Source organism: Puntigrus tetrazona, chromosome 2 (assembly GCF_018831695.1).
Source record: "Puntigrus tetrazona isolate hp1 chromosome 2, ASM1883169v1, whole genome shotgun sequence".
Taxonomy (NCBI): Eukaryota; Metazoa; Chordata; class Actinopteri; order Cypriniformes; family Cyprinidae; genus Puntigrus; species Puntigrus tetrazona.
In genome coordinates, this window is record NC_056700.1 from 21,266,815 (window position 1) to 21,287,693 (window position 20,879).

Genomic DNA, 20,879 nt, shown 5'->3' on the forward strand with positions numbered 1-20,879 from the left:
ACACACAACCTTTCTCTTCTCTGCACTAAAAAGAATGTGAGGCATTTCCTTTACCTCCTCTCTGTCTGTCTCTTTTCTTCCCTTCTCTTCATCAGTTCCAAAAGATTTTCATCTCACTTCACGTCTCTTACCTCTTTCTCCTCCCCGCTTTTTTTTCTGTTTTTGTCTCTTAATTAGAAATTTGAGAAAATGTTGGCTTTCAGCATCAATCACCTCTGTGCAACAAACACACAGAAAGTGAATACTTTATGCTCTCTTCTGTCATGTCATTTCTCATTTAGGCTTCGCTTCTCTCACACATTTTTTACTCCTATAAAAATCTCACTTTCTCAGATTTTTTTCAAGATGAAAGAGAATCTTTGCCGTGTCACCTTAAGGTATGATGGTGAATAAGTAACAAGAATGAAACATAACCCTGAGGATGTCATCAGAAATTGAGGTTAAAAATAGATTTTAAATCTTTTATACTGCACTGAAAAGGTTGTAGGAACTATTTTCACTCAGAAAAATGCTGGTAAATTTCATGACAATTACAGAGAAACAGCAAGTAACACACTGAATTAAACATGAAATTTAAAGGATTAGTTAACTTCCAGAATAAATTTCTTGATAATTTACTCACACCATGTCATCTATAATATTCATTTCTTTGTTACTTTGCTCAAAAATAAATTAAGGTTATTGAAGAAAACACAAAAAAGGTCTCTATATGTTTCCAGTTGAGAAATAAGTGTCTTATTTAGCCAAATAATCAAAAAAGAAAAAAAAGAGACCACAAATTCTTGTCTTGTACTAGTAATACATTGGAAAGGTCATGCATGATTTGTTCTTGTTCTGTATACTTTGATTTTTTCAAAAAGGTAAAAACTTTTTGTCATTTCAATATTACTGTCATTTCCAGCTAGTAGAAAGATGACCATTTGTGGTTACAAAGCATAGAAATGTTTATTATTATTTTTAGAATATTGTTAAAAAAAACCTTTATTCCTCAACTAGGATCTTGTAGAGCTCTTTGAAGCTGCACTGAAACTGCAGTTTGGACCTTAAGCCTATTGACTCCCATTGAAGTCAAAAATATGAAAAATCCTGGAATGTTTTACTCAAAAACCTCAATTTCTTTATAACTGAAGAATGAAGGACATGCACATCTTGGACGACATGGTGGTGAATAGATTTTTAGGAAATTTTCATGTACCATTTTCACTAATAGTTATAAATTCTTGCCTCAATAAAGTCCTAATTTGATGCCAATTATTTGCTTATTAGTTATTATGTTTAAATATGGAGTAGGATTAAGGAATCTAAAATATGGTCATGCAGAAAAAGGCATTAATTTGTACTTTATAAATACCAACAGACAGCAACTATTAATATGCATGCTAATAAGCAACTAGTTAATAGTAAGAAGTGGTCCATAAACTAAAGTGTTACCTATTAAAGAAAGAAAGAAAGAAAGAAAGAAAGAAAGAAAAAGATTCAGACATAATTGCGACACCATTTGTTCTATGGAAATGAATGATCAAATCAAGCTCAGATCATCTAGCTTGTTAAGGAGATATGTACTACTGTACTCAATGTCTTAATTTTTGCCTAGTGGAAAATAAAACAAATCATAAAGTTTGCACAGAATTATAAATAAAGAGGGAATTAAGCTAGAAAGTAACATCATAAACTAAAGCATGTATTTCCCAATTTCAAAGCGTTTTGCCCGAAAATATTTACTTGAAGCTGAACAGTGCAGGCAATGACCGCTTATATTTTCTTACAATATATATAAAAATCTTGTTTATTGTTTTTGGGATAAAGTCCTAGTGTAGATTTTTCCCCCACCTCCTCCTACAAATCTAAATTCAAATAAAGATATTGGAATGACGGAGAACAGAGAGAACAGCTGCAGTATAGCAGAGTGACATATTCGGCTCGCCAGCGCATCGCAGAAAAACTAGAACATGCAGAGGGTCGTCTCCCGAAAATCCAGCACGCCCTCCTCTCTCTCTCTTTCTCTCTCTCTCTCCATACATCCAGTTATCTCTTGCGCTGTTTCTATCCATTCTCCCACATTCTTCCCTCTACCGCTTCCATCCAAATCCTAAAGTTCTGTCGCCATAGCAACAACTGTCGTCTGCAAAAATTACCCCAAAAATCTCTTTATATGCGTGCTGCTTGCTGCCCACCCTGTGCAGACTGTCTCTAGTGATGCTGTTTAGAGAGAATAAGCGATATTGAGAATCAGCAAATTAATTCGGATAGACAAGCGGACAGACAAACAACGAGCCTTTCGGTAAAGCAACAGACAATGACAGACAGATGCAACCTCTGAGAACAGAGTGGAAAATACAAAGAAAGAATGAACAGGTATCATGATGGGGAGAACCATTGCCATGGTAACAGAGAAACGAGTGAGTGTGAAAGCAGGGTAGGAAGGTAGAGAAAAGGGGGGGGAAGCATGCCATCACCATGGTAACTAAAGAGGAGGGTATCCTGAGAGAGACAGACAGGCTAAAAACACAAAAGACACATTAAGGAAGAGGGAAACCACATCTCTCGTTATCTTTTCTGTCTCTTTCTCTCGTTCCCTTCCTCTCCGCTCTCCAGCGCACCCACTCATTCAAGCAGAGCTGCTTCCATTTGCAAATCTAATGTGTGTATGTGTGCGCATAGAAAAGAGCAGTGATTGAGTGCATGTGCATGTGTGTGCGCTGCATGCGAGCTTGGGAAACTGCAGAGGGACAGAGCATGTTTGTGTGTCTGAAAAATTAAAGGAATAAAGCTGCATCTCTTTCTGCTAAAATATTGTGTGTAGGATTTATAATAAACGTTATAAACAAAAACACGGAGGGATTTTCAAGAGTATGAATATAAATGTAAAGATATTGTAATATATAGTATATTACTAAAATATTATAAAAACTACATTTATATAACACAATGAAGTAATAAAATAAATGATATGCATTATTTGCTGTAAAAATAAGATATATGCAGAGATGTGAAAATATATATAAAATATAAAAATGATAGATCTAACAATTTATTTTGATGGGTCCACAACATACATACCAGATCCTTTGTCATCTTATTCTACTAACCCTAAATCTACCCTTACGGTCTACTCTGAGAGTTACTAGACATGGTTGAAAATTAATGAAAATTAATTGAAATGTAGTTGACGTAGTTAGAACTATCAAAATAAAGTGTAGGCAAAAAAATAGCTTGTTACTAGAAAAATCTGTGATCCTGCAGATGATAAATGGTTTGGTGAATAGATGGATGGATGCTGTCATAGCACAGAAAAATATAGTCAGTAGTGTTTTAAGTTAGGATATCTGGACTCATTAGTGTTCCTGTAGCTCAGACTGTACAGTAGTTTCGATGGGAATGGGTTCAATCCCCAGGGAAGACCTAAACTGACAAAATGTATACAGTATCTTGAATGCAATATAATTTGCTTTGGTTATAAATATCTGGCCAACACATAAATGTAAGTGTAATAACAATCAGTGAGTCAGAAAAAGATCTACATGAGATACATGCCAGCAAAACCAGCTGTTGACTTTGTAAGCACAAAATCCTCAGCTTCCCATGATTTCCAGAGTTGGTGCGAGTACAATGTACTGATTTTACAAGATAAAATTTGGGCTGTGTAATCCTTCACTGTCATTCGAAGCATTCTGGGAATCCTTCAGTCTAATGCCAAAGGATCTGGACTGCTGCCCTAGAGGTTGCAAGTTCAGTTACAAATAGAGATGACCCAAACACTGTGATTAATCCAACTCTATCTTTTCTGCCCTTGAGCTACAAACATAACCCTGAGCCACTGAGGTGGGTTTACTGCAAATTACTTTAGACAACTAACTATCCAACTAACTATCTTCTATAGGAGCAAAACCATATGCCATTCGACAGTGATATATATAATATACATATAACTATGCCTAAAAAATATTATTGGGATTAGAAGTTGTTCATGTACCCAACTACAGAGTTAGAGAGTCAGTATATTAAATATTTAAAAAAATATTTAACATATTCAGTAAAACCTCAGTATTCTTTGAGCAGCTTGAGAATAAAGTTTTAGTTAATTAAGTAATCACCCTATAATATCCTTCCAAACCTTAGTTTATCTATAGAACTCAGATTACACAAATATGGTACTCTCATTTGTGGTGGCAAACAGTGACGTGGAGGAGAAGAATTGCTTAACAAAGGCTTTTTTTGGTTTTCTTTTTCCACGAAAAGTATTGTCGCAGCTTCATAAAATTAGGGTTGAACCACTGATGTCATATGGACTGTTTTAATAATGTCCTTATTACATTTCTGTGCCTTGAAAGTGTCAGTTGTATTGCTGTCAGCAAAGAGAAATCTCTCAGATTTGATCAAAAAGATCTTAATTTGTGTTTTGAAGATTAATGAAGGTCTTATGGGTTTGGAACGACATGAGGGTGAAAAAAGAAAAAGAAAGAAATTTTTAGCTAACAGTATAAAACTAATTGTACTAAAAGTAAAGAATGGTGTTTGTACTAAAAATACTATTTCTATGATATTTTGGAATTGGGTCATGGATCACTGGAATACTTCTTTTTTGGTTTTAGGTAGTTTTTTTGATTGCGTATGTATGCATGATGATTATGACGACGTTAGTAAAAAGCTCCATGTGTTCTACAGATTATAAAGAATGAGCAGAACCAGAACAAAGAAAGCACATGTTTGCTGCTTCACGCAGGGAACTGCATTGCCAGGTTCCATTTAAACATGTCGATGTCAAATGTCAAATGCATGAAACCATGTCAAAGATCACCTTGAGGCAGTCAACATACTAAGACCAAAAAATGCGCTAGATGGAAGACTTTGGCTTTGTAAAACACTAACCTGTAGTTAAATTCAAATTATAAATATTATTTTGGTAAAACTTTACTTAAAGCATTTATGTATAATGCATTATAAAGAGCCACTACGTAATGGCAATTATTCATATGTGCATTGCAATGCATTATATCTCATTAGAAATAATTATAACCAAATTTAGAATGCATAGTGTAACAGTGAATTGATAAGTGTAGGCACGGTTTATACATTATAGCACTTACTCATGATTATAAGATGCATCACAAAGCCTAAAAACTACTTTTATAAAGGCAGTGTTACCATTAATTATACCTGAGAATCATATATATTTCATATACTTCTCCTCTTATTGCTTTATGCTTAATAATCAAATCTTTTCAATATGTTAATGCCTGCACATGTGCACATTTATTCATTCATTTTTGGTGAGCATTGCTGTTTCTGCATCATCCAATGCACATTCATTCTCCGTTTGTCATGTTTTACTACGGTCCGCAGTCTTGTGCATGAAAGGTGCTTTGTGTTCCAGCAGCCATCTGATTGGGCGATGGTGACGAAGGTCAGCTTCTCATTGGCTAAGGTATTTTCTTCCGTCCACTTAGCTCTTGTCCCTCCCTGAGACGGTTCTCACCTCGTTTGCTCTTTTTTTTCTCTTCCTCTCCCTCCCAGCCTATAACGTCTCATATATTTCTGTAAGTTTCTGCCAGTCCCTTTGTGAGTTGCTATGGTTACCAGGTCTCTCGCACTCCCCCACTTCACCCCATCTCCCTCCCTCTCTGCCTCTGCTTCCAGGGTTGCTATAGTAACAGATTTATTTAAAAAAAGAGACAGCGCAAAAAAAATATTTCCCCCTTCATGCCTCCCGCTCTCTTGCAGTGCTCTCACATATACATTCACATATGCTAACAACAAAGCATCGCTAATGACATCATTACAAACAATAGTACAATGAGTATTCAGACAAATCAATGAATGCTGATGCCAGATCTAGTGCAAATATAGTTTCCATTCAAGCTCAAGTTCATGCACATCTGTTATATTAATTAAGGCCAATTAGCTGTTAAAGGCCAGAGTTGGGACTTTGGGCACCAAGAGCACATGGTGTAGCGGTGCAATTCAGAATCTATGTTGCATCAGTTTCTGTGTAATTGGGTTTTTTTTTATAAGAAAAACCAGGGCAAGATGTCATTGTTTTTATTAAAATTTTTTTTTAATGGTTTTAAAATTCTCACCTTTTTGTCTTAATAAAAAAAAAAAACTAAAAACACACTTTTAATTTTTGTGAGCCATGATGTTATGATATATGGGACATGTCAACTGTTTTTTATTCAAAATAAATATTGAAAAAGAAAATATGTGTGTATTTAAAATGCTGTGTGTATTTAAAATGCTAAATTAATTAGCTAAATTTTATTTTAGCATCAGTGTTAGACTGTTGTAATATATATAGTTAAATTAATTTTAACATTTGAATTTTTTTGTTGTGTGTTTTTATTAGTTATTGTTTTTATTAAAACTAATTATCAGGTTTACTTTTAAGTACAAGTGAAACTAATTGAAAACATTTTTTAAAGGTCTTACCAATTAATGTTAATTAATGTTATTAACAAAAATTAACCAATAATTGTCACCACATTTATTCATCTTTGTTATAATCATATTAAAAATATAAAAATAAAAAAACTATTTATTTAATTTGTTTTCTTAAGATAAAAAAACAACTGTCAGTTTTAGTTCATGTTAGCTTAGGCCCATTAAATATTGTTAAAAGAAAAACTTCTAATTTTATTACATGTTTTAATGTTCTAATTTTATGAAATGTTGAAATTAACATTAATACATTTTTATGCTTTTTTTTTACAGTAAAGCCATTATGTACAATACATTATAAAAGTAGTTTTAATGCATTAATTATCCCTTGTAATGCACTTCATAATGCATTGTACAATCTCATGAATAATAGGAACCCAGACTTAAAACATTATCAATTCATTGTTACATGATGCCTTTTACATTTGTTTATAATAATTTACCACAAGATATAATATTTGACTGCACACATGATGACTAATTACAATGCAATACACCTGTTAATAACCCTTTACGATATATTAAACAAAAAGGCTACCTTTTTTGTTGTTAGTTCATGTTAACTAAGGCGCTTAACTAATGCTAACAAACTAAATGTAATTTTAAATTATTTCAGTTTTCATTTTAAGTGACAATTTTTATATTTTAGTTAACTATAAAATCATACAAAAAATGTTTTTAGTTAAAATTGTAAACTAAAGAAATGTATACTAAAAGAAAATTGGTTCAAACGTAGTTTAAACCTTATAGTTACCTGGACAACTTGCCCCAGTCTTCTACATATAAGATTATTTCAAGCTATCATTTTACAAAATGATTTACAAAAACGCTTCAAATAATACCGCTATAGATGTTCTCATGGTTACGGTTTAAAAATAGGTTCAAATGTGTGCACATGTGTGCCTTTGCATATACACCTGTATTCACGGTCTCCTCCTGTATCCACAAAGTCTCGTTCTTGTCCAAACGTGCACGCATGTCTTCACACCTGTGCCCCAGTTATTCATCTAACAAAATTACTGCTGCCTACCAGTAACCCACTGGAGAGATCTCTAGCCCAGACAGATCTGGGACTGATATTTCTTATACACAAGCATCGGCTTCTCATATAAATGAGATGTTTCCTGATGATCATCTCCGCGCAGAAATGAACGACCGCCTGCTCCTGTATTAAACACATGCATGCTTATACCAGTCCAGGCATAAAGATTATATATATATATATATATATATATATATATATATATATAAAACAACTATTGCAAGTGTGGAGAGCAACATGGTGCACTAATAATAATATACTATGCAAAGCAATCGGCTCTTTATAAATAGAAATCCAGGCATTTGGAAACAACATTCCATCAGTTGTTAGAAGAAAACACTGCTAATGCCGTTTGGTCCACCTGCCAACTAAATGTAATGCTCACTAGTTTCCTAAGTAATTAAACAGACTCGCGTAGCTAAAAATATCAACTGCAATGCATCAATGTTTCTCTTGCTGTCTCACATTGGTGTAAGTGTCATCCAAAATAAATGTTTATCTACTGCCTTATTATAACGTGCAGGGAAACATTCCTGTAGATTTGAGTCTTCGAGATGTTGTTAGACTGGAATGCCGCCATGAATGGGAATGTACACAGTTGCTCGGGACTAAAATAGCCAGTTACAATCTGTGTGGTAAACTTATCAATGGTAATCAAACTTTTCTATATTCTCTGAAATAGAGCTGCAACATCAGGCATCAAACACTTATGTCTCACTAAAAAGTGGGCCATTTTATTACCAGTACTTTATTAGCTTTTATTAACATTTTGAATTTGCTTTTCTATTTCTGTTTTCTTTTAATTGTGTTTTTGTTTACCAATTTTGTGTTGTCATTACTATGATGATGATGATGATTATAATTTTACATATATGTATATAATTAGTTTTTTTTTTTTTTTTAGTTAAATACATCAAGATACACTAATTGAACATTAACTGGAAAAATATATAAAATAAGGATTTTTTATTTAGGATTTTATTCTTTTTTTTTGTATCAGATTCATACAGATTTGGGGAAATCAAATAATAAATTAAATGCAATAAGAGCAGAATACTGCAATTATTAGTGTAATATCACTCCAAAGGAATAGTTTGCCCAGTTAAAAAAATAAAGAAAGAAGGAATGTGGGTAACCGAACGGATGATGGGCCCTACCCAGAAAGAAACTCATAGGTCTGTAAAAGCTTGAAGGTGAGTAAACGATGACAGAATTTTTGGGTTAATGAACAATTCCCCCAAACTTGTTTTTTTTTTTTTTTTTTTGCATTTCATGTAGTTATAATTAATCTGCAAAGCACACATCATATGATATTTCAAATCCTTTTCTTCCGTGACTCCGCTGTCCATCGTCTCCTAAAAGAATACTTGAAGTATAACACTAAGCTAAAAGAAACAGTGAGTTTGTAGGCTTTTTTGTTCTCTGTGTATATGATAGGAGCTGAGTGACAGAAATCTACCAGCTCTAATTGTGTTTGTCACATATGCAAACCACACACTTTCCACAAACACAAGCACGGCTGCAAAACACTGCATATTTCAGGGCAATTTGGATCATATGTGAATGAAAGTGATAGTGGATGAAACTCCTTATTAGATCTACCTTATTAACAAGAACTTAGAAAATTGAGAAAGGAACAAATAAAGGGCTGCTAATAAACCTATGTTGGATACGTATTATTGTTGGAAATGCATCCACATACAGTACATTCAAGTGAATTTAACAAATTACAACTGTTAGATTTTTAATTGAATTTTTATATATATGAATGAAGAGTTCAGATGCAACACTGACATTTTAAAAGCATTTCTTTTTGGATACTTTGTAGGTTTCTTTAAGTACTGGTACTCCTGAGTGACTTGAAATGGGGATTTATTTGAAGTGAAAGTACTTGATGAACATATACTATGTGTGGAGAGCATTCACTCACTGTTCATATATATATATATATATATATATATATATATATATATATATAACATTTTATCCACATACATAAATAGCACATCTTAATGTTTAATTGCTTGTAAAATGCAAATTTGCAATGTGCTAAATGGAACCAGAAGTCTTTGAAAGCTTGAAATAATATGTATTTCGATTCTGCTATTTCATTAGTGAACAGATACGAATTGTGTGTGTGTGTGTAAATTGTATGTAACATCGTGGACTTTGTTTCACTCAGTTCAAAGGGACAGTTTATACAGTTTATTAATGAATGATCTAGAAAGTTTTTTCTTTAACAAAACCAAATGTTTTCACATCACAGCACACTGAAAAGAGCATCAAAAACAACAAATAATGTCAAAGATGTTGAAAGGTCAGCGTTTTTCTCCTGTACAGTGTGGTCACGTGGTCACGGTGTGTTTACACAAGGGCTCTCCGGATCACACCAGGAATGTTAAACACATAATACCGGAGACTAATTAAAAAATAACATCATTTTCTCGTCCGTCCTCCCCCGGTCTTTTTCTTTCCCTCCCTTTGCATTCCTTCCCTTGACAGATTGAGCCAGGCCTGTCTCCTTATCTCTCCATCATGCTATCCCTCCATCACAACATGTCTGTGTCACTCGGTGCTCTCACTCTCGATCAATCCATCACTCTCACTCTCTCTTTCTCTTCTCCGAATCCCTCCTTCAGAGAAAGTTGCTGACACTTCCTGCAAACAGGTCTCACCTCCCTCAATCTCTTTCTTTCATCGCCGCTCTCTCTCCCTCTCTCTATACCACCATCTTCACATGAAAATCTGCTAACAAGTATCAGATCTGAGAGAACGCACTCTCTGATCTTCACCTACACATCCACAGATATTTGCAGACACACCGGTTGAAATAAGAAGCACAAAATGGCTGTGTTATTATTATCTCTAATGTTCTGTTGAGACTGAATTTGCTGCCTTTGTATTTAGTGCCCCGGGGACTCCAGTGATCTATGTCTAACAGCGATTTCAAAATTAATCTGGTTTCCCTTCAAACTGTGTATGTTCTTCTGATAGTAAGGTAATGAAAGGTAACATGATGACTTAATGTTTTTCAGAATTGGCCGGCAACTTTTATACATAGAGCAAAAGACAAAACAACACTGAAAGAATCCTATATACAGCAGATCAATTATATAAAAAGCAAAAGCAATAAATTGTTATTTACTTAATTTTTACATTTTTAATATGTACTATTTATAAAACAAAAAACGCTCCCACTGGGAATTTTGGGAATGCCCCTTTCTCCATACTCTATAAAACAATGAACACTTTTCACTGCCCAATAACATATTATTTTTACAATATACAATTTTTCCATTAATTTCCAACATTCACTTCTAATAACGTTTTTAAAAATATTTTACTAGAATTAGGCGACGTGCATTGTCTTACATGTTACACATATGCGTCTCAACTATTGAAATGCATGTAGCTATTAAAACATATAATTATTTTCACCATATACAGTAATAAGTTACAGTGCAAACCAATGTATATATAGGTAATAAGTTACAGTATATATATATATATATATATATATATATATATATATATATATATATATATATATATATATATATATATATACTGTGTATATAGACTACAGTTTCTTTTTCAAAAAATATATTTTATGATGTGTGTATATGAAGTGTTTTATTGTTTTAGTTAGCTTTTTTAAATTTTTCTTCTAATTTTTTTACCTATAATCAAATTAAGCCAAATGCAGTTTGATTGAGATTAATTGGCATTCATGAAATTCAAGGAAAAAATGGCCAACTGTAACGTGTGTCTAGGCGATATATATGTAAACACACACACACAAAATTATACAGCAACACGGTTTTTTTTTTTCAATCATTCTTGGCGGCAAAGCGGAGCCCACCTTTCATTCATATTCACTTCACTTCACATTCACTGTTGCACTTTACACTACAGTCACGTTCGTCCGCGGACTTTAGCCGCGGTTTCTTCCCAGTCAAACGCCGCCGTCACCCGGTGATGCGTCCCGCGGTTAACGGTTTTCCGCTGCACCGTCACGCGCACGCGAGCAAGACGGAAGGCACGAGACCCCGAACTACAAAGCGCTAGGTGCACGGCGGCGGATCGGGGGCGCGAACGTAATCCTGCCCGCTGCCATTAACAGCCATAAAAAGGATATATAAAAAGGATATAAAATTGAGATTTCTCTGTAATAAAAAAAAAGAGATCAGCGTTTAAAATTATTAACGCACACGTATAAGGTCACTCGAGGGTGATACCAAAACCAGCCTATTTAAAAACCATGACACGAGATCATACAACAAAGCGCTATTTAACCTATAGCGTTACCATAGTAACAAAGTTAAAACACCTTCTGCTGTGACAGAGAAAGAGACACAGGGAACGGAGTCGTTTGGCTCCTTGTGAAGGCGGCTCGTGTCTTACCTCTGTGAACACTGATGGCCAAAGTTAAAATCCAGAGGCAAGTCATGCTGAAGCCCATCTGCGCCTCTGTCACTCAGAAGACACACCATCAATTCATCTTCTTCACGCTGGACAGAGAAACCCCGCGAACCGGTGCTGCTAATGTCATTCGGTCTGCGTTCATTCATTCAGCGCGGGAACCTTTTCTACCTCAGCAGAAGCGGGCGAGATGTGCGGTGGAAAATCTTTCTTCCAGCAAATCTCAGTTTTTGATTGTTGAGGAGAGACGCAGCGCTCTGAGATCACCGGAGGAATCGCTCGGTACTGCGCCGATGGAGCTCGCTCTCTCTCTCTCTCTCTCTCTCTCTCTCTCTCTCTCTCTCTCTCTCTCTCTCGCGCGCGCGCGCTCTCTCTCTCGTCGTCCTTACACGCTGTTCAATGTCACAGCTCGTGCAGATCACATACACTCATACGGATATCACATTTAATATCTTCACCTTTTAAAACCCGCCGGTTGTTCAATCAGTCGGCCATAATTATTCAAATAAGAAGCAGCTGAGAATCGACGTCCCTGTTATCACACATATATAGGGAAGACCGGGGCTAGTTGTCACAGGGGCAGGTTGTCACACGGGCTACAGTCGAACTGACTCATTTCTCTAGCATGTTGGTTTGGTTGACGTGTCATAAAATCAGACTTTTTTGGTTTAACATTCTTATGTAAAATGACAAGTGGCATATTTTTGAAAGCAATGGGGCAGACAAGGGAATAGCATATAATAAAACCATTCTATTCTGGAAGTAGATTTTACTAAAAGGCTCTGAAGGCTAAAACTGTGCTCTCACCACATGTTTCTTGCAGGATGCCAGGTTGGGGCCTGTGTTCATGCACACATGTATGTCTTTTAGCCTGTGTTGTGGCTAAAAGATAAAGTAGATGTGTAGTTGTGAGTATATATATATATATATATATATATATATATATATATATATATATATATATATATACACACACACATTTATTGCATGATTTTTGCATGTTTGTAAATTTAGAATTTATTTTTAATAAATAGGTCAGATTGTATAGAATTTATAACAACTGCACATTTTAAATTTCCACATAAATATTACTTTTAAATAACGTTCTAAGGATTCTTTGGATCCTAATTAAAGCATTTCAATAATTATAACAACAATAATAACCACTGAAATTAGGTTACCCCAAATGTATATTTATTTTGAAGTTAACAAGGGATCTCTTTTTGTAACAAAAAGCAAATACTGTCTAAACAGACCATTAAACAAACGGAACCCACAATGATGATGATCTCAGAGTTCAGTCCCATTCAGATGACATCATCGGCCATAATACAAATCAACATACATGACAGAATAGCTCCACATGATATGAATATTTATTCAAAAGGAAGACTTATCATTCAAAAAAACAATAATGAATCTAACAAAAATTCATTAACAGAATGTAATAATACTTTTAGTGTTTCCTGCATCTGTTGGGGCCAGTGTGAAAATCCTCCACGCACGTAAACGCAGACACACGCAATAAATGTGCCCCGTTGTCTGTGTTCACTTGAGTGTGTAGACTGTTCAAGGCAACACTAATCACATCAAATCATAAAAAAACGGCAGATTATCAAACAAAACAGAAGTCATGGAAACTATAATCTACACCTTTCAATCTAAGACATTTAGTCATCATAAAAATGATAAAAAAAAAAAAAAAGAACATAAAATTACAAACAACAGTATGCACATCTACAGCAGAATGAACGTAAACAACATAATTTAAAATTAAGCACTGAGTCGACTGATAGCTAACTGGAAGTTCTACTGCTTGTACAGGACAGAGAGAGAGAGACGGAAATGAAAGTGAGTGGGAAATGAAATGCGTTGTCGCCATCTTGCGGCAGTCGATTGCAACTGCTTTTCTCACAAACTCATTGTCTGCTGGCGTTAATGAGGTATGTGGAGGGAGTCTGAAGGTAGAGGACGGCTTTTGGTTGTAATCGGTCAGTTGCCACTTAGTTGTGACCTACATACGCATTAAACGAATGACCCTGTCATCCCACGTGAACAAAACACTGCCTAAACTTCCATATACGTGGCAGATGTGATTTAAGAGTCCCTTTTATTGGGGCCAAATGACATTGCATCATTGAAACGTGCATTTCTTGCAAATCTGCTTTGAGACCAGTTCTACTGTGAAAAGCTGTAGAAAAATAATGGTGGATTGAACTAAACTGGAAATTTAAAATGCATGTTTTATTCAGAATTACGATGTTTATTTTTCAGTTTAACACTTCCTCTTCGCTTTTTTCCCTAGTTTTGCCAGTTCAGTGAACAAATCATCAAAAATTTTTATTTAAAGACAATACATGTTTGAAAGAGTATAGGGTAATACAAATGGGAAAAAATGTCACAAGCCAGATTCAAACATGCATTGCTTGCATGGGCGCAATAACTCAACAGCCTCCTCTAATTGAGTAGCTAAAAGAAATAAGTGATATAGAAATGGCAAGCATTTCAGTTAGCAGATCTGCAATGCATTAGGTAAAAAAATCCTGAATAAAAAATTTAACAACACATTAAAAGTAAAGTGTGTAATTTCTTAGCCACCAAACTAATCAGACTGCACGCCATTGGCTGAGTCAATGGTATATTTTAGGAGGTTGGGATGCTCAAAAAAACAGAGCAGTGTTTTGATAGTGCCACAGGGAATCAACCAACAAATGCTTTTTTACAGTCTATTCACATTAAGGATTTTAGCGTGCTAAAAATTACACACATCACCTTTATTAAGCCAGATTTAATCAATTTATTAAATAGAATCGCCTGCACGATATAATTATTGCATGACGTAACTGACTAAACCCCCAAACTCCCTTCAAATGTCACCATGGTCTAGAAATAATCTAGCTTTATGACTGTAAGAAGAAGAGAAGCACAGACTAGAAAGAGGTGTGGAAGAATGTGAGAAAAAGATCAGTGAGAGAGAGAGAGAGAAAGAGAGAGAGAGAGCAGTAGTTTGTGTTACCCTGCTATTTCTGAGAGTCCCGCCACTGAAAAACAGAGAGGATTCATTCCTGAAGGTGGCGTAAGTGAGCGAATCACTGGGTTTGATACAATGACACGTCAGTGCACAATGTAATGCATTTAGAATAAGGACCTCATAATAATAATAATAATAATAATAATAATAATAGTAACAATAATAATCTTCCCAGGTTGATGAAATGACACTAGACTGTTGCACCAACAGTAAACACCAGAAATCAAACTCAAAGAGAACATAATTCATACAAATATTACTGAAGTTTTCATAACACCATGTTTTTTTTCTATAGTCCAGATATTTTTTTTTTATCAACTCGGCATTTCCACGCATGTAAGAAAACCAGGCAGGCTCAGAGTATATACTGCAATATCAGACAGTGAGGTTAGAGAGAGAGAGATAGAGAGAGATGGAGGATATATTTACAGCACACTGAGTAAAAATGATGCTATATAATCATATATATATATGTATTTATAAATTTATATCGGGGGTCCCACATAATGGTTGCAGGGGCTGCTGTTTTTGCCTGGTTATTCTATGTGTGTGTGTGTGTAACACTGAGGTGATGTATATGAGTGTGTGTTTGTATCTGTCACTGATATTGCAGGGTTGCATGGATTAAATTCAGTTTTAACAATTTAAGACACTTTATGTTCGGTGTGTTTGCATGCGTGCCTGTTATGAGTCTGTGTCTTTTAATGGTTTTGAGAGCAGACGGTGTGTCCTGAAAGTTCATGCATGCACATATCACTGTGCAACATGTGCCAGAGTACATCTGGACCGTTTGAAAGGAATCATGGGAGACGAGGAAAGTGTGGTCACTGTCATATTGCCTCTTTTTATTGTTTGTCTCATCATGTGTGTTTGCTCATGTGTCATTATGCTAATGGAGAAATAGTGTGTGTGTGTGTGTGTGTATGTGTGTAAATGAGCCCACGCACCAGTGCGTAACTCTCACTTCCCTGTCCTGTGTGTCGAAGCTTATTTGAGGTCCTTCAGTTCGAACAGGTCAACACTTGTTTTGTTTTTTTTTTCCTCATGTATTTCCTCTCTCTCTGCCATCCCCATTTTTCCCCATCAGGCTGAGTGAACTGAAGCGTGTGAAGGAAGAAGGTGCGGAGGGATGATCTCTAGATGAAGTACTCTTTCTTGTCATCCACCCCAGAGTGGCCACCCTCAGCGTTAATTATGGCCGTGTCTGCATCAGGAGCATCGTCAGAACCTTTCGCTTCATGAGTCAGGTACGTTCCTGAGAGAGAGAGAGAGAGAGAGAGAGAGAGAGAGTGAAACCCCAACTGCTATTTGTATATCATCATCATTGATTGTGTATCTTTTTTATACATCATTTTTAAATTTTATGATGAAGTGATGTCTGCTGAAAATGTAGCATTACCATCAAAGGAATAAGTGATAAGATATTAAAATAGAAAACAGTTTGTTCATATAAATTATAATATAATTATATCATAATAATATTAATGTTTTACAGTAGTTATGATTAAAAAAATGCAGCCTTAGTGGGCATACGTATATGGAAGCCTGTTTCGCCACTAAAGGTACAAAAGTAAAAATAAAAAAGTGAATTGCAACTTTTTGTCTCAAGAATCAGATTGTGACATACAAACTCATATTTTTGAGTTATAAAGTCAGAATTTTGAGTCATATACTCACAATTACAAGTTATAAAGAACTGTGTGATAAAAATGTGCAATCCTGATAAATAAGCTCACAATTGCTAGATATAAAGTTAGAACTGAATTTGCAGAAGTGGGATTCAAAGAATTATTTTCAAAAAAACAAAAACAAAAATCTATTAAATGAACATAGCTTTTATTTTATTTTATTTTTTTTTTTTTTTTTACATTTAATGTACTTTGTCAATGTTATAGCTTAATTAACTTTAAAGGTATCGTTCACCCAAAATAAAAATTTCACTTGCCCTCAAGGTGTTCCAAATTGTACAAGCTTCTTTCTTCTCTTGAAGACAAAGGAAGATACTTTGAAGAATGTTTGAAGCATAATACTGGAAGATCAGTGACTACCAGCAACTGTTACCAACATTCTTCAAAATATCTTCTTTTGTGTTCAGCAGAAGAAAGGGATTCACACACCTTTAGAACAACTGAATGAGTAAATGAGTAAATGATCATCACATTTAAAAATTTGGGTGAATTTACTTTAACAAAGTAATATATTAGGCTGCATCTAGATAGTATTATCACATTCTTAATTCCTCACCTTTTTCACTAGACCTAAATGACTGTGTTTACATTGATACCTCACCAAAGAGTACATACAGAATGATCTTTCAGCGCACAGCTGCATTAAATTCTTGTTCAGCATTTTTTCCCTGGCACTGAAAGCAGGCTGTTTTCCCCAGATGTATAGTTTCTGACAGCTCTTCTTGAGCTGTTCACTGTACGTCATAGATAGATATAGAGGGAAAGCTGCAGTACAGCTGTGATGATCTGTTTACAGTGTCCCTCTGAGCAGTGATACAGTCTGTCAGTCTTTGTCAATTGCTTGCACTCTGCAAAAAAGGGCCCATATAATGGTACAGAATTGCTCTTGCATTTCTGAAATAAAAGAAACTATGCAGTCATAAAAATTTCACAGCTCCTTCAACAGTCCATCTAGTACACTAAACTACAAAAGCAGCTTATTGTGTGAGCGTCGAAGTTATGGTGACAAAATTACCAGTATTTAAGTTAGGTAGGTATATATATATATATATATATATATATATATATATATATATATATATATATATATATATATATATATATATATATATAAAAAAATTGTGTGCTGGGAAAAAAAAAAAATATATTTTGTCAACACTGTTACATTCGAGCATGCAATATTTTTTTTCCGTTGACCGTCTTATTCTGTACTGAAACGTAAAAGATAAATAAGAGAGTTTTAAATGCACAAGCACCTACAATGGTACTTTCCATAAAACATAATGATGAAACATAAGCTTTACTAGTGGTAACACAATATAGCATGTTAATTTAAAATCATCTTTTATCAAGACTATATCAGAACATTAACATACTTCCACCCACAAATCCAGGCATAAAAGTTTATTATATTTTAAAAACACAGTAGCAAATACAATTCCAAATGCAAGGAAGTGTAAAACATGTAAAAAAAATACTATTACTGTATATACTGATCTTTTGTTTATACGGAGCATTTATAAAATTTCAAAGAAATGCAGCATAGTATGTGCCTATACTTTTTTCTCTCTCCGTATGTATAGAAACTCAGCCTTTTCATTTATTTTTTTCCCCAGCCCATTTTTCTTGTGTTTCTTTTTTTTCTAAGTGCACCGTTGCGGTGAGACACATGGTTCATTTACAAGTATAATGTCCCAGTCAACAATGAGATTTTGAGTCAAGCGTCTAGAATGTTTGTTGATGCTTAAATTCAAGACAAAATCCATGAAAAATCATTTTTTTAAAAAAGCTGCTGATGAGGCAGGATGCTGCCAGACCCTCTGTCAGGAATATGAACACAGTCCCGGAAGGTTAGAAGCCCTCCAGACGCCCCAGGTGTGTGTGTGTGTGTGTGTGTGTGTGTGAGAAAGAGATCTCTTTGTGTCTGATTAGGTCTGTGCGTGTGTGTGAAAGGGAGCGGGGGATTTCTTTTTGTCTGATTAGGGTCGTGTGCGAGCATGTGGTACCTTTGTGTCTGATGAGGTATCTGCCGAGGACGATGAGGAGACAAAGCATGATGAAGACAATGACAGCAACTACTCCACCAATCACAGCGTGGTCTACTCCTGAAGAGGGGGACATCGCTGTGGGGTCTGAGAAACAGACAGAGAGAGAGAGAGACAGGTAGAGAGTCAAGACTGTGCAGAGAGGACAATCAGAATGACAACAGATGTCTTAACAATACTGACCAGGCAAAGTCAGAGAAAAGTTCGACAGAGACTTGAACTGAAACTCAAAAGACTAAAAAGCATACAATACTTTTTCATCCCCACCTCGTCTCTACAAACACAGCAGAGGTCATTCGTGTATAGTAACGCTGGAAATCCTCACAATCCGATTTTGATTCAGAGAATCACAATGCGATTGCAAACAATGCTTTCTCTCTATAGTCGAGTTTCCATAATTGATTCAGCTATTTTCCTGTTTATCTCTGAGAAGCTGCTTTGACACAATCTGTATTGTAAAAAGCACTGCAGAAATAACGTTGACTTTACGTGACGAAACAGTCCGCTAAGCAATGGCATAAAGCTGCACATATTTTGGAAATGTAACAAAAGACCTAGTGCTTCGCTTCAGCCTTTTCGAAGTCCATGGAGGCTGCACAATAGATGGAAATGTGAAATATGAATTCAAAAGTTATGTTCTCAAAATACTTCAATTTAAATGTGACATGAATCACTGATGGAAATTTGTGCTAAAACTTTTCGGGGTTGATGCAAATTTTCATCTGGTTTTGTGAAAAGTTTGCATACCTGAATAAAAGTGAATCACGATTATTCAAAACCACCTGCTCAGACAAAAATACAGCGCCTCTGACAATACCGCACATGCTTTTTCCATAAACAGTATTATTATTTCAAATTATATTACTATAAATTTAAAATCCTTCTCCCCCCGATTGCAGCTTCCCTTGAGAAAGCATTACAATGCGTGAATCGTATTTTTTCCAGCCCTAATGCACAATAATACTTATCTTAGGAAACAATTTGAAGCGATTTCTCCTCTTTAATAGGGCCCTTGACATTTTCAAGCAAACCAAACTAAAATATCTCACACAAGATGATAATCACAGATAGCTTTTTCCCGATTTAAATATAGAGAAAAGCAGCACAGGTCTTGTTTCCTGTTATTTCACATGCGTTCTAGCGTTCAAAAGTTTGACGTCAAGTAAGTTTTTTTAAAGAAGTCTCATGCTTTTTAATGGTGTGTTTATTTGATCAAAAATGCAATAAATATATAATAATATATAATCTTGCTTTACCTAATTATATTTTATAATTTGATGCAAAGCTGAAGTTTCAACGTCATTACTCCAGTCTTTAGTGTCACATGATCCTTCAGAAATCATTTAAATATTAATCGATGCTGACAGTTGTAGTGTTTAATATTTTCCGTGATACATAGTTTTAGTTCTTTGTTGAATATAAATAAAAAAACTGTATTTATTTCAAACAAAAATATTTTGTAGCATTATAAATGTCTTTATTGTCACATGTTACACATCCATCCGAATAGTAATCATTTATTTAGAATAAAACCTGACTGACCTCTAACTTTTGAATGGTAGTAGTTCATATAAAGTGTGAAGTGTATTTGTAATGGGCTGGCAAGTTACTACAATGTCATTTTCCATCTACCGTGAAGTCCCATGAGCCGCTGACCTCTCTGTTTGAAAGGAAACACATGAATAATCAAAAGCAAGATTTCAGTGAAGAGTCTATCATAAGCTTCAGTGACTTTGCCTGGACTCAGAGAGCGTGAACGACATCCATCACTCCCACCCACAGCACGATCTCTGTCTCCTTCTCAAACAATACTCCATCAAAACAAGACAAGTTAACAGTCACCCTGACGCTCGCACGCTTCAGGAGAAGAAAAAAACGGGGAACGATAGATGAGAGCAAAGAGGATGAAGGAGGACGAACAGAGTGAGTGCTGAGTGACACGACAAGAAGCCCTGAGAGCGACACAGAAAAAAGGAAAAAGAAAGAGAGAAGAAAAGTGAAAGAGAGGAAAAAAAGGCACAGATAGAGACCAGGAAAAAGTAGAAAGCACTGAACAGATAATTTCTCTTACAGGAGACATTTCAGTTAAACAGGACTAAAATAATCATTCAAATAATGGGGAATAAAATAAAATATTATAAAATATTATAATGCATCTACTGTTTTTAGTGCTATAGGGTTAATTTAGGCATCACAACAATATAATGTACGATATA

The 20,879-nt window shown here is 35.0% G+C and overlaps 2 protein-coding genes across 8 annotated transcripts in view; both read right to left on the bottom strand.

Annotated features, from left to right (window-relative positions):
* Nucleotides 1-12,195, bottom strand: part of kirrel1b (kirre like nephrin family adhesion molecule 1b) — a 32,810-nt gene extending 20,615 nt beyond the window's left edge. For 3 of the 4 annotated variants that reach the window (XM_043218383.1, XM_043218367.1, XM_043218375.1), the window contains exon 1: nt 11,882-12,195. In XM_043218383.1, coding sequence (XP_043074318.1) covers nt 11,882-11,939 — 58 coding nt within the window. In that variant the 5' untranslated portion in view covers nt 11,940-12,195. The remainder of the gene's footprint in view (nt 1-11,881) is intronic. The other variant, XM_043218361.1, reaches the window with a different exon arrangement.
* Nucleotides 12,196-13,071: 876 nt separating this feature from the next.
* Nucleotides 13,072-20,879, bottom strand: part of cadm3 (cell adhesion molecule 3) — a 53,604-nt gene continuing 45,796 nt past the window's right edge. For all 4 annotated transcript variants that reach the window (XM_043219606.1, XM_043219584.1, XM_043219602.1 and 1 more), the window contains 2 exons: nt 18,625-18,750; nt 13,072-16,185 (listed from right to left, as the gene is read on the bottom strand). In XM_043219606.1, the coding sequence (XP_043075541.1) occupies nt 16,067-16,185; nt 18,625-18,750 (245 nt within the window). In that variant the 3' untranslated portion in view covers nt 13,072-16,066. The remainder of the gene's footprint in view (nt 16,186-18,624; nt 18,751-20,879) is intronic.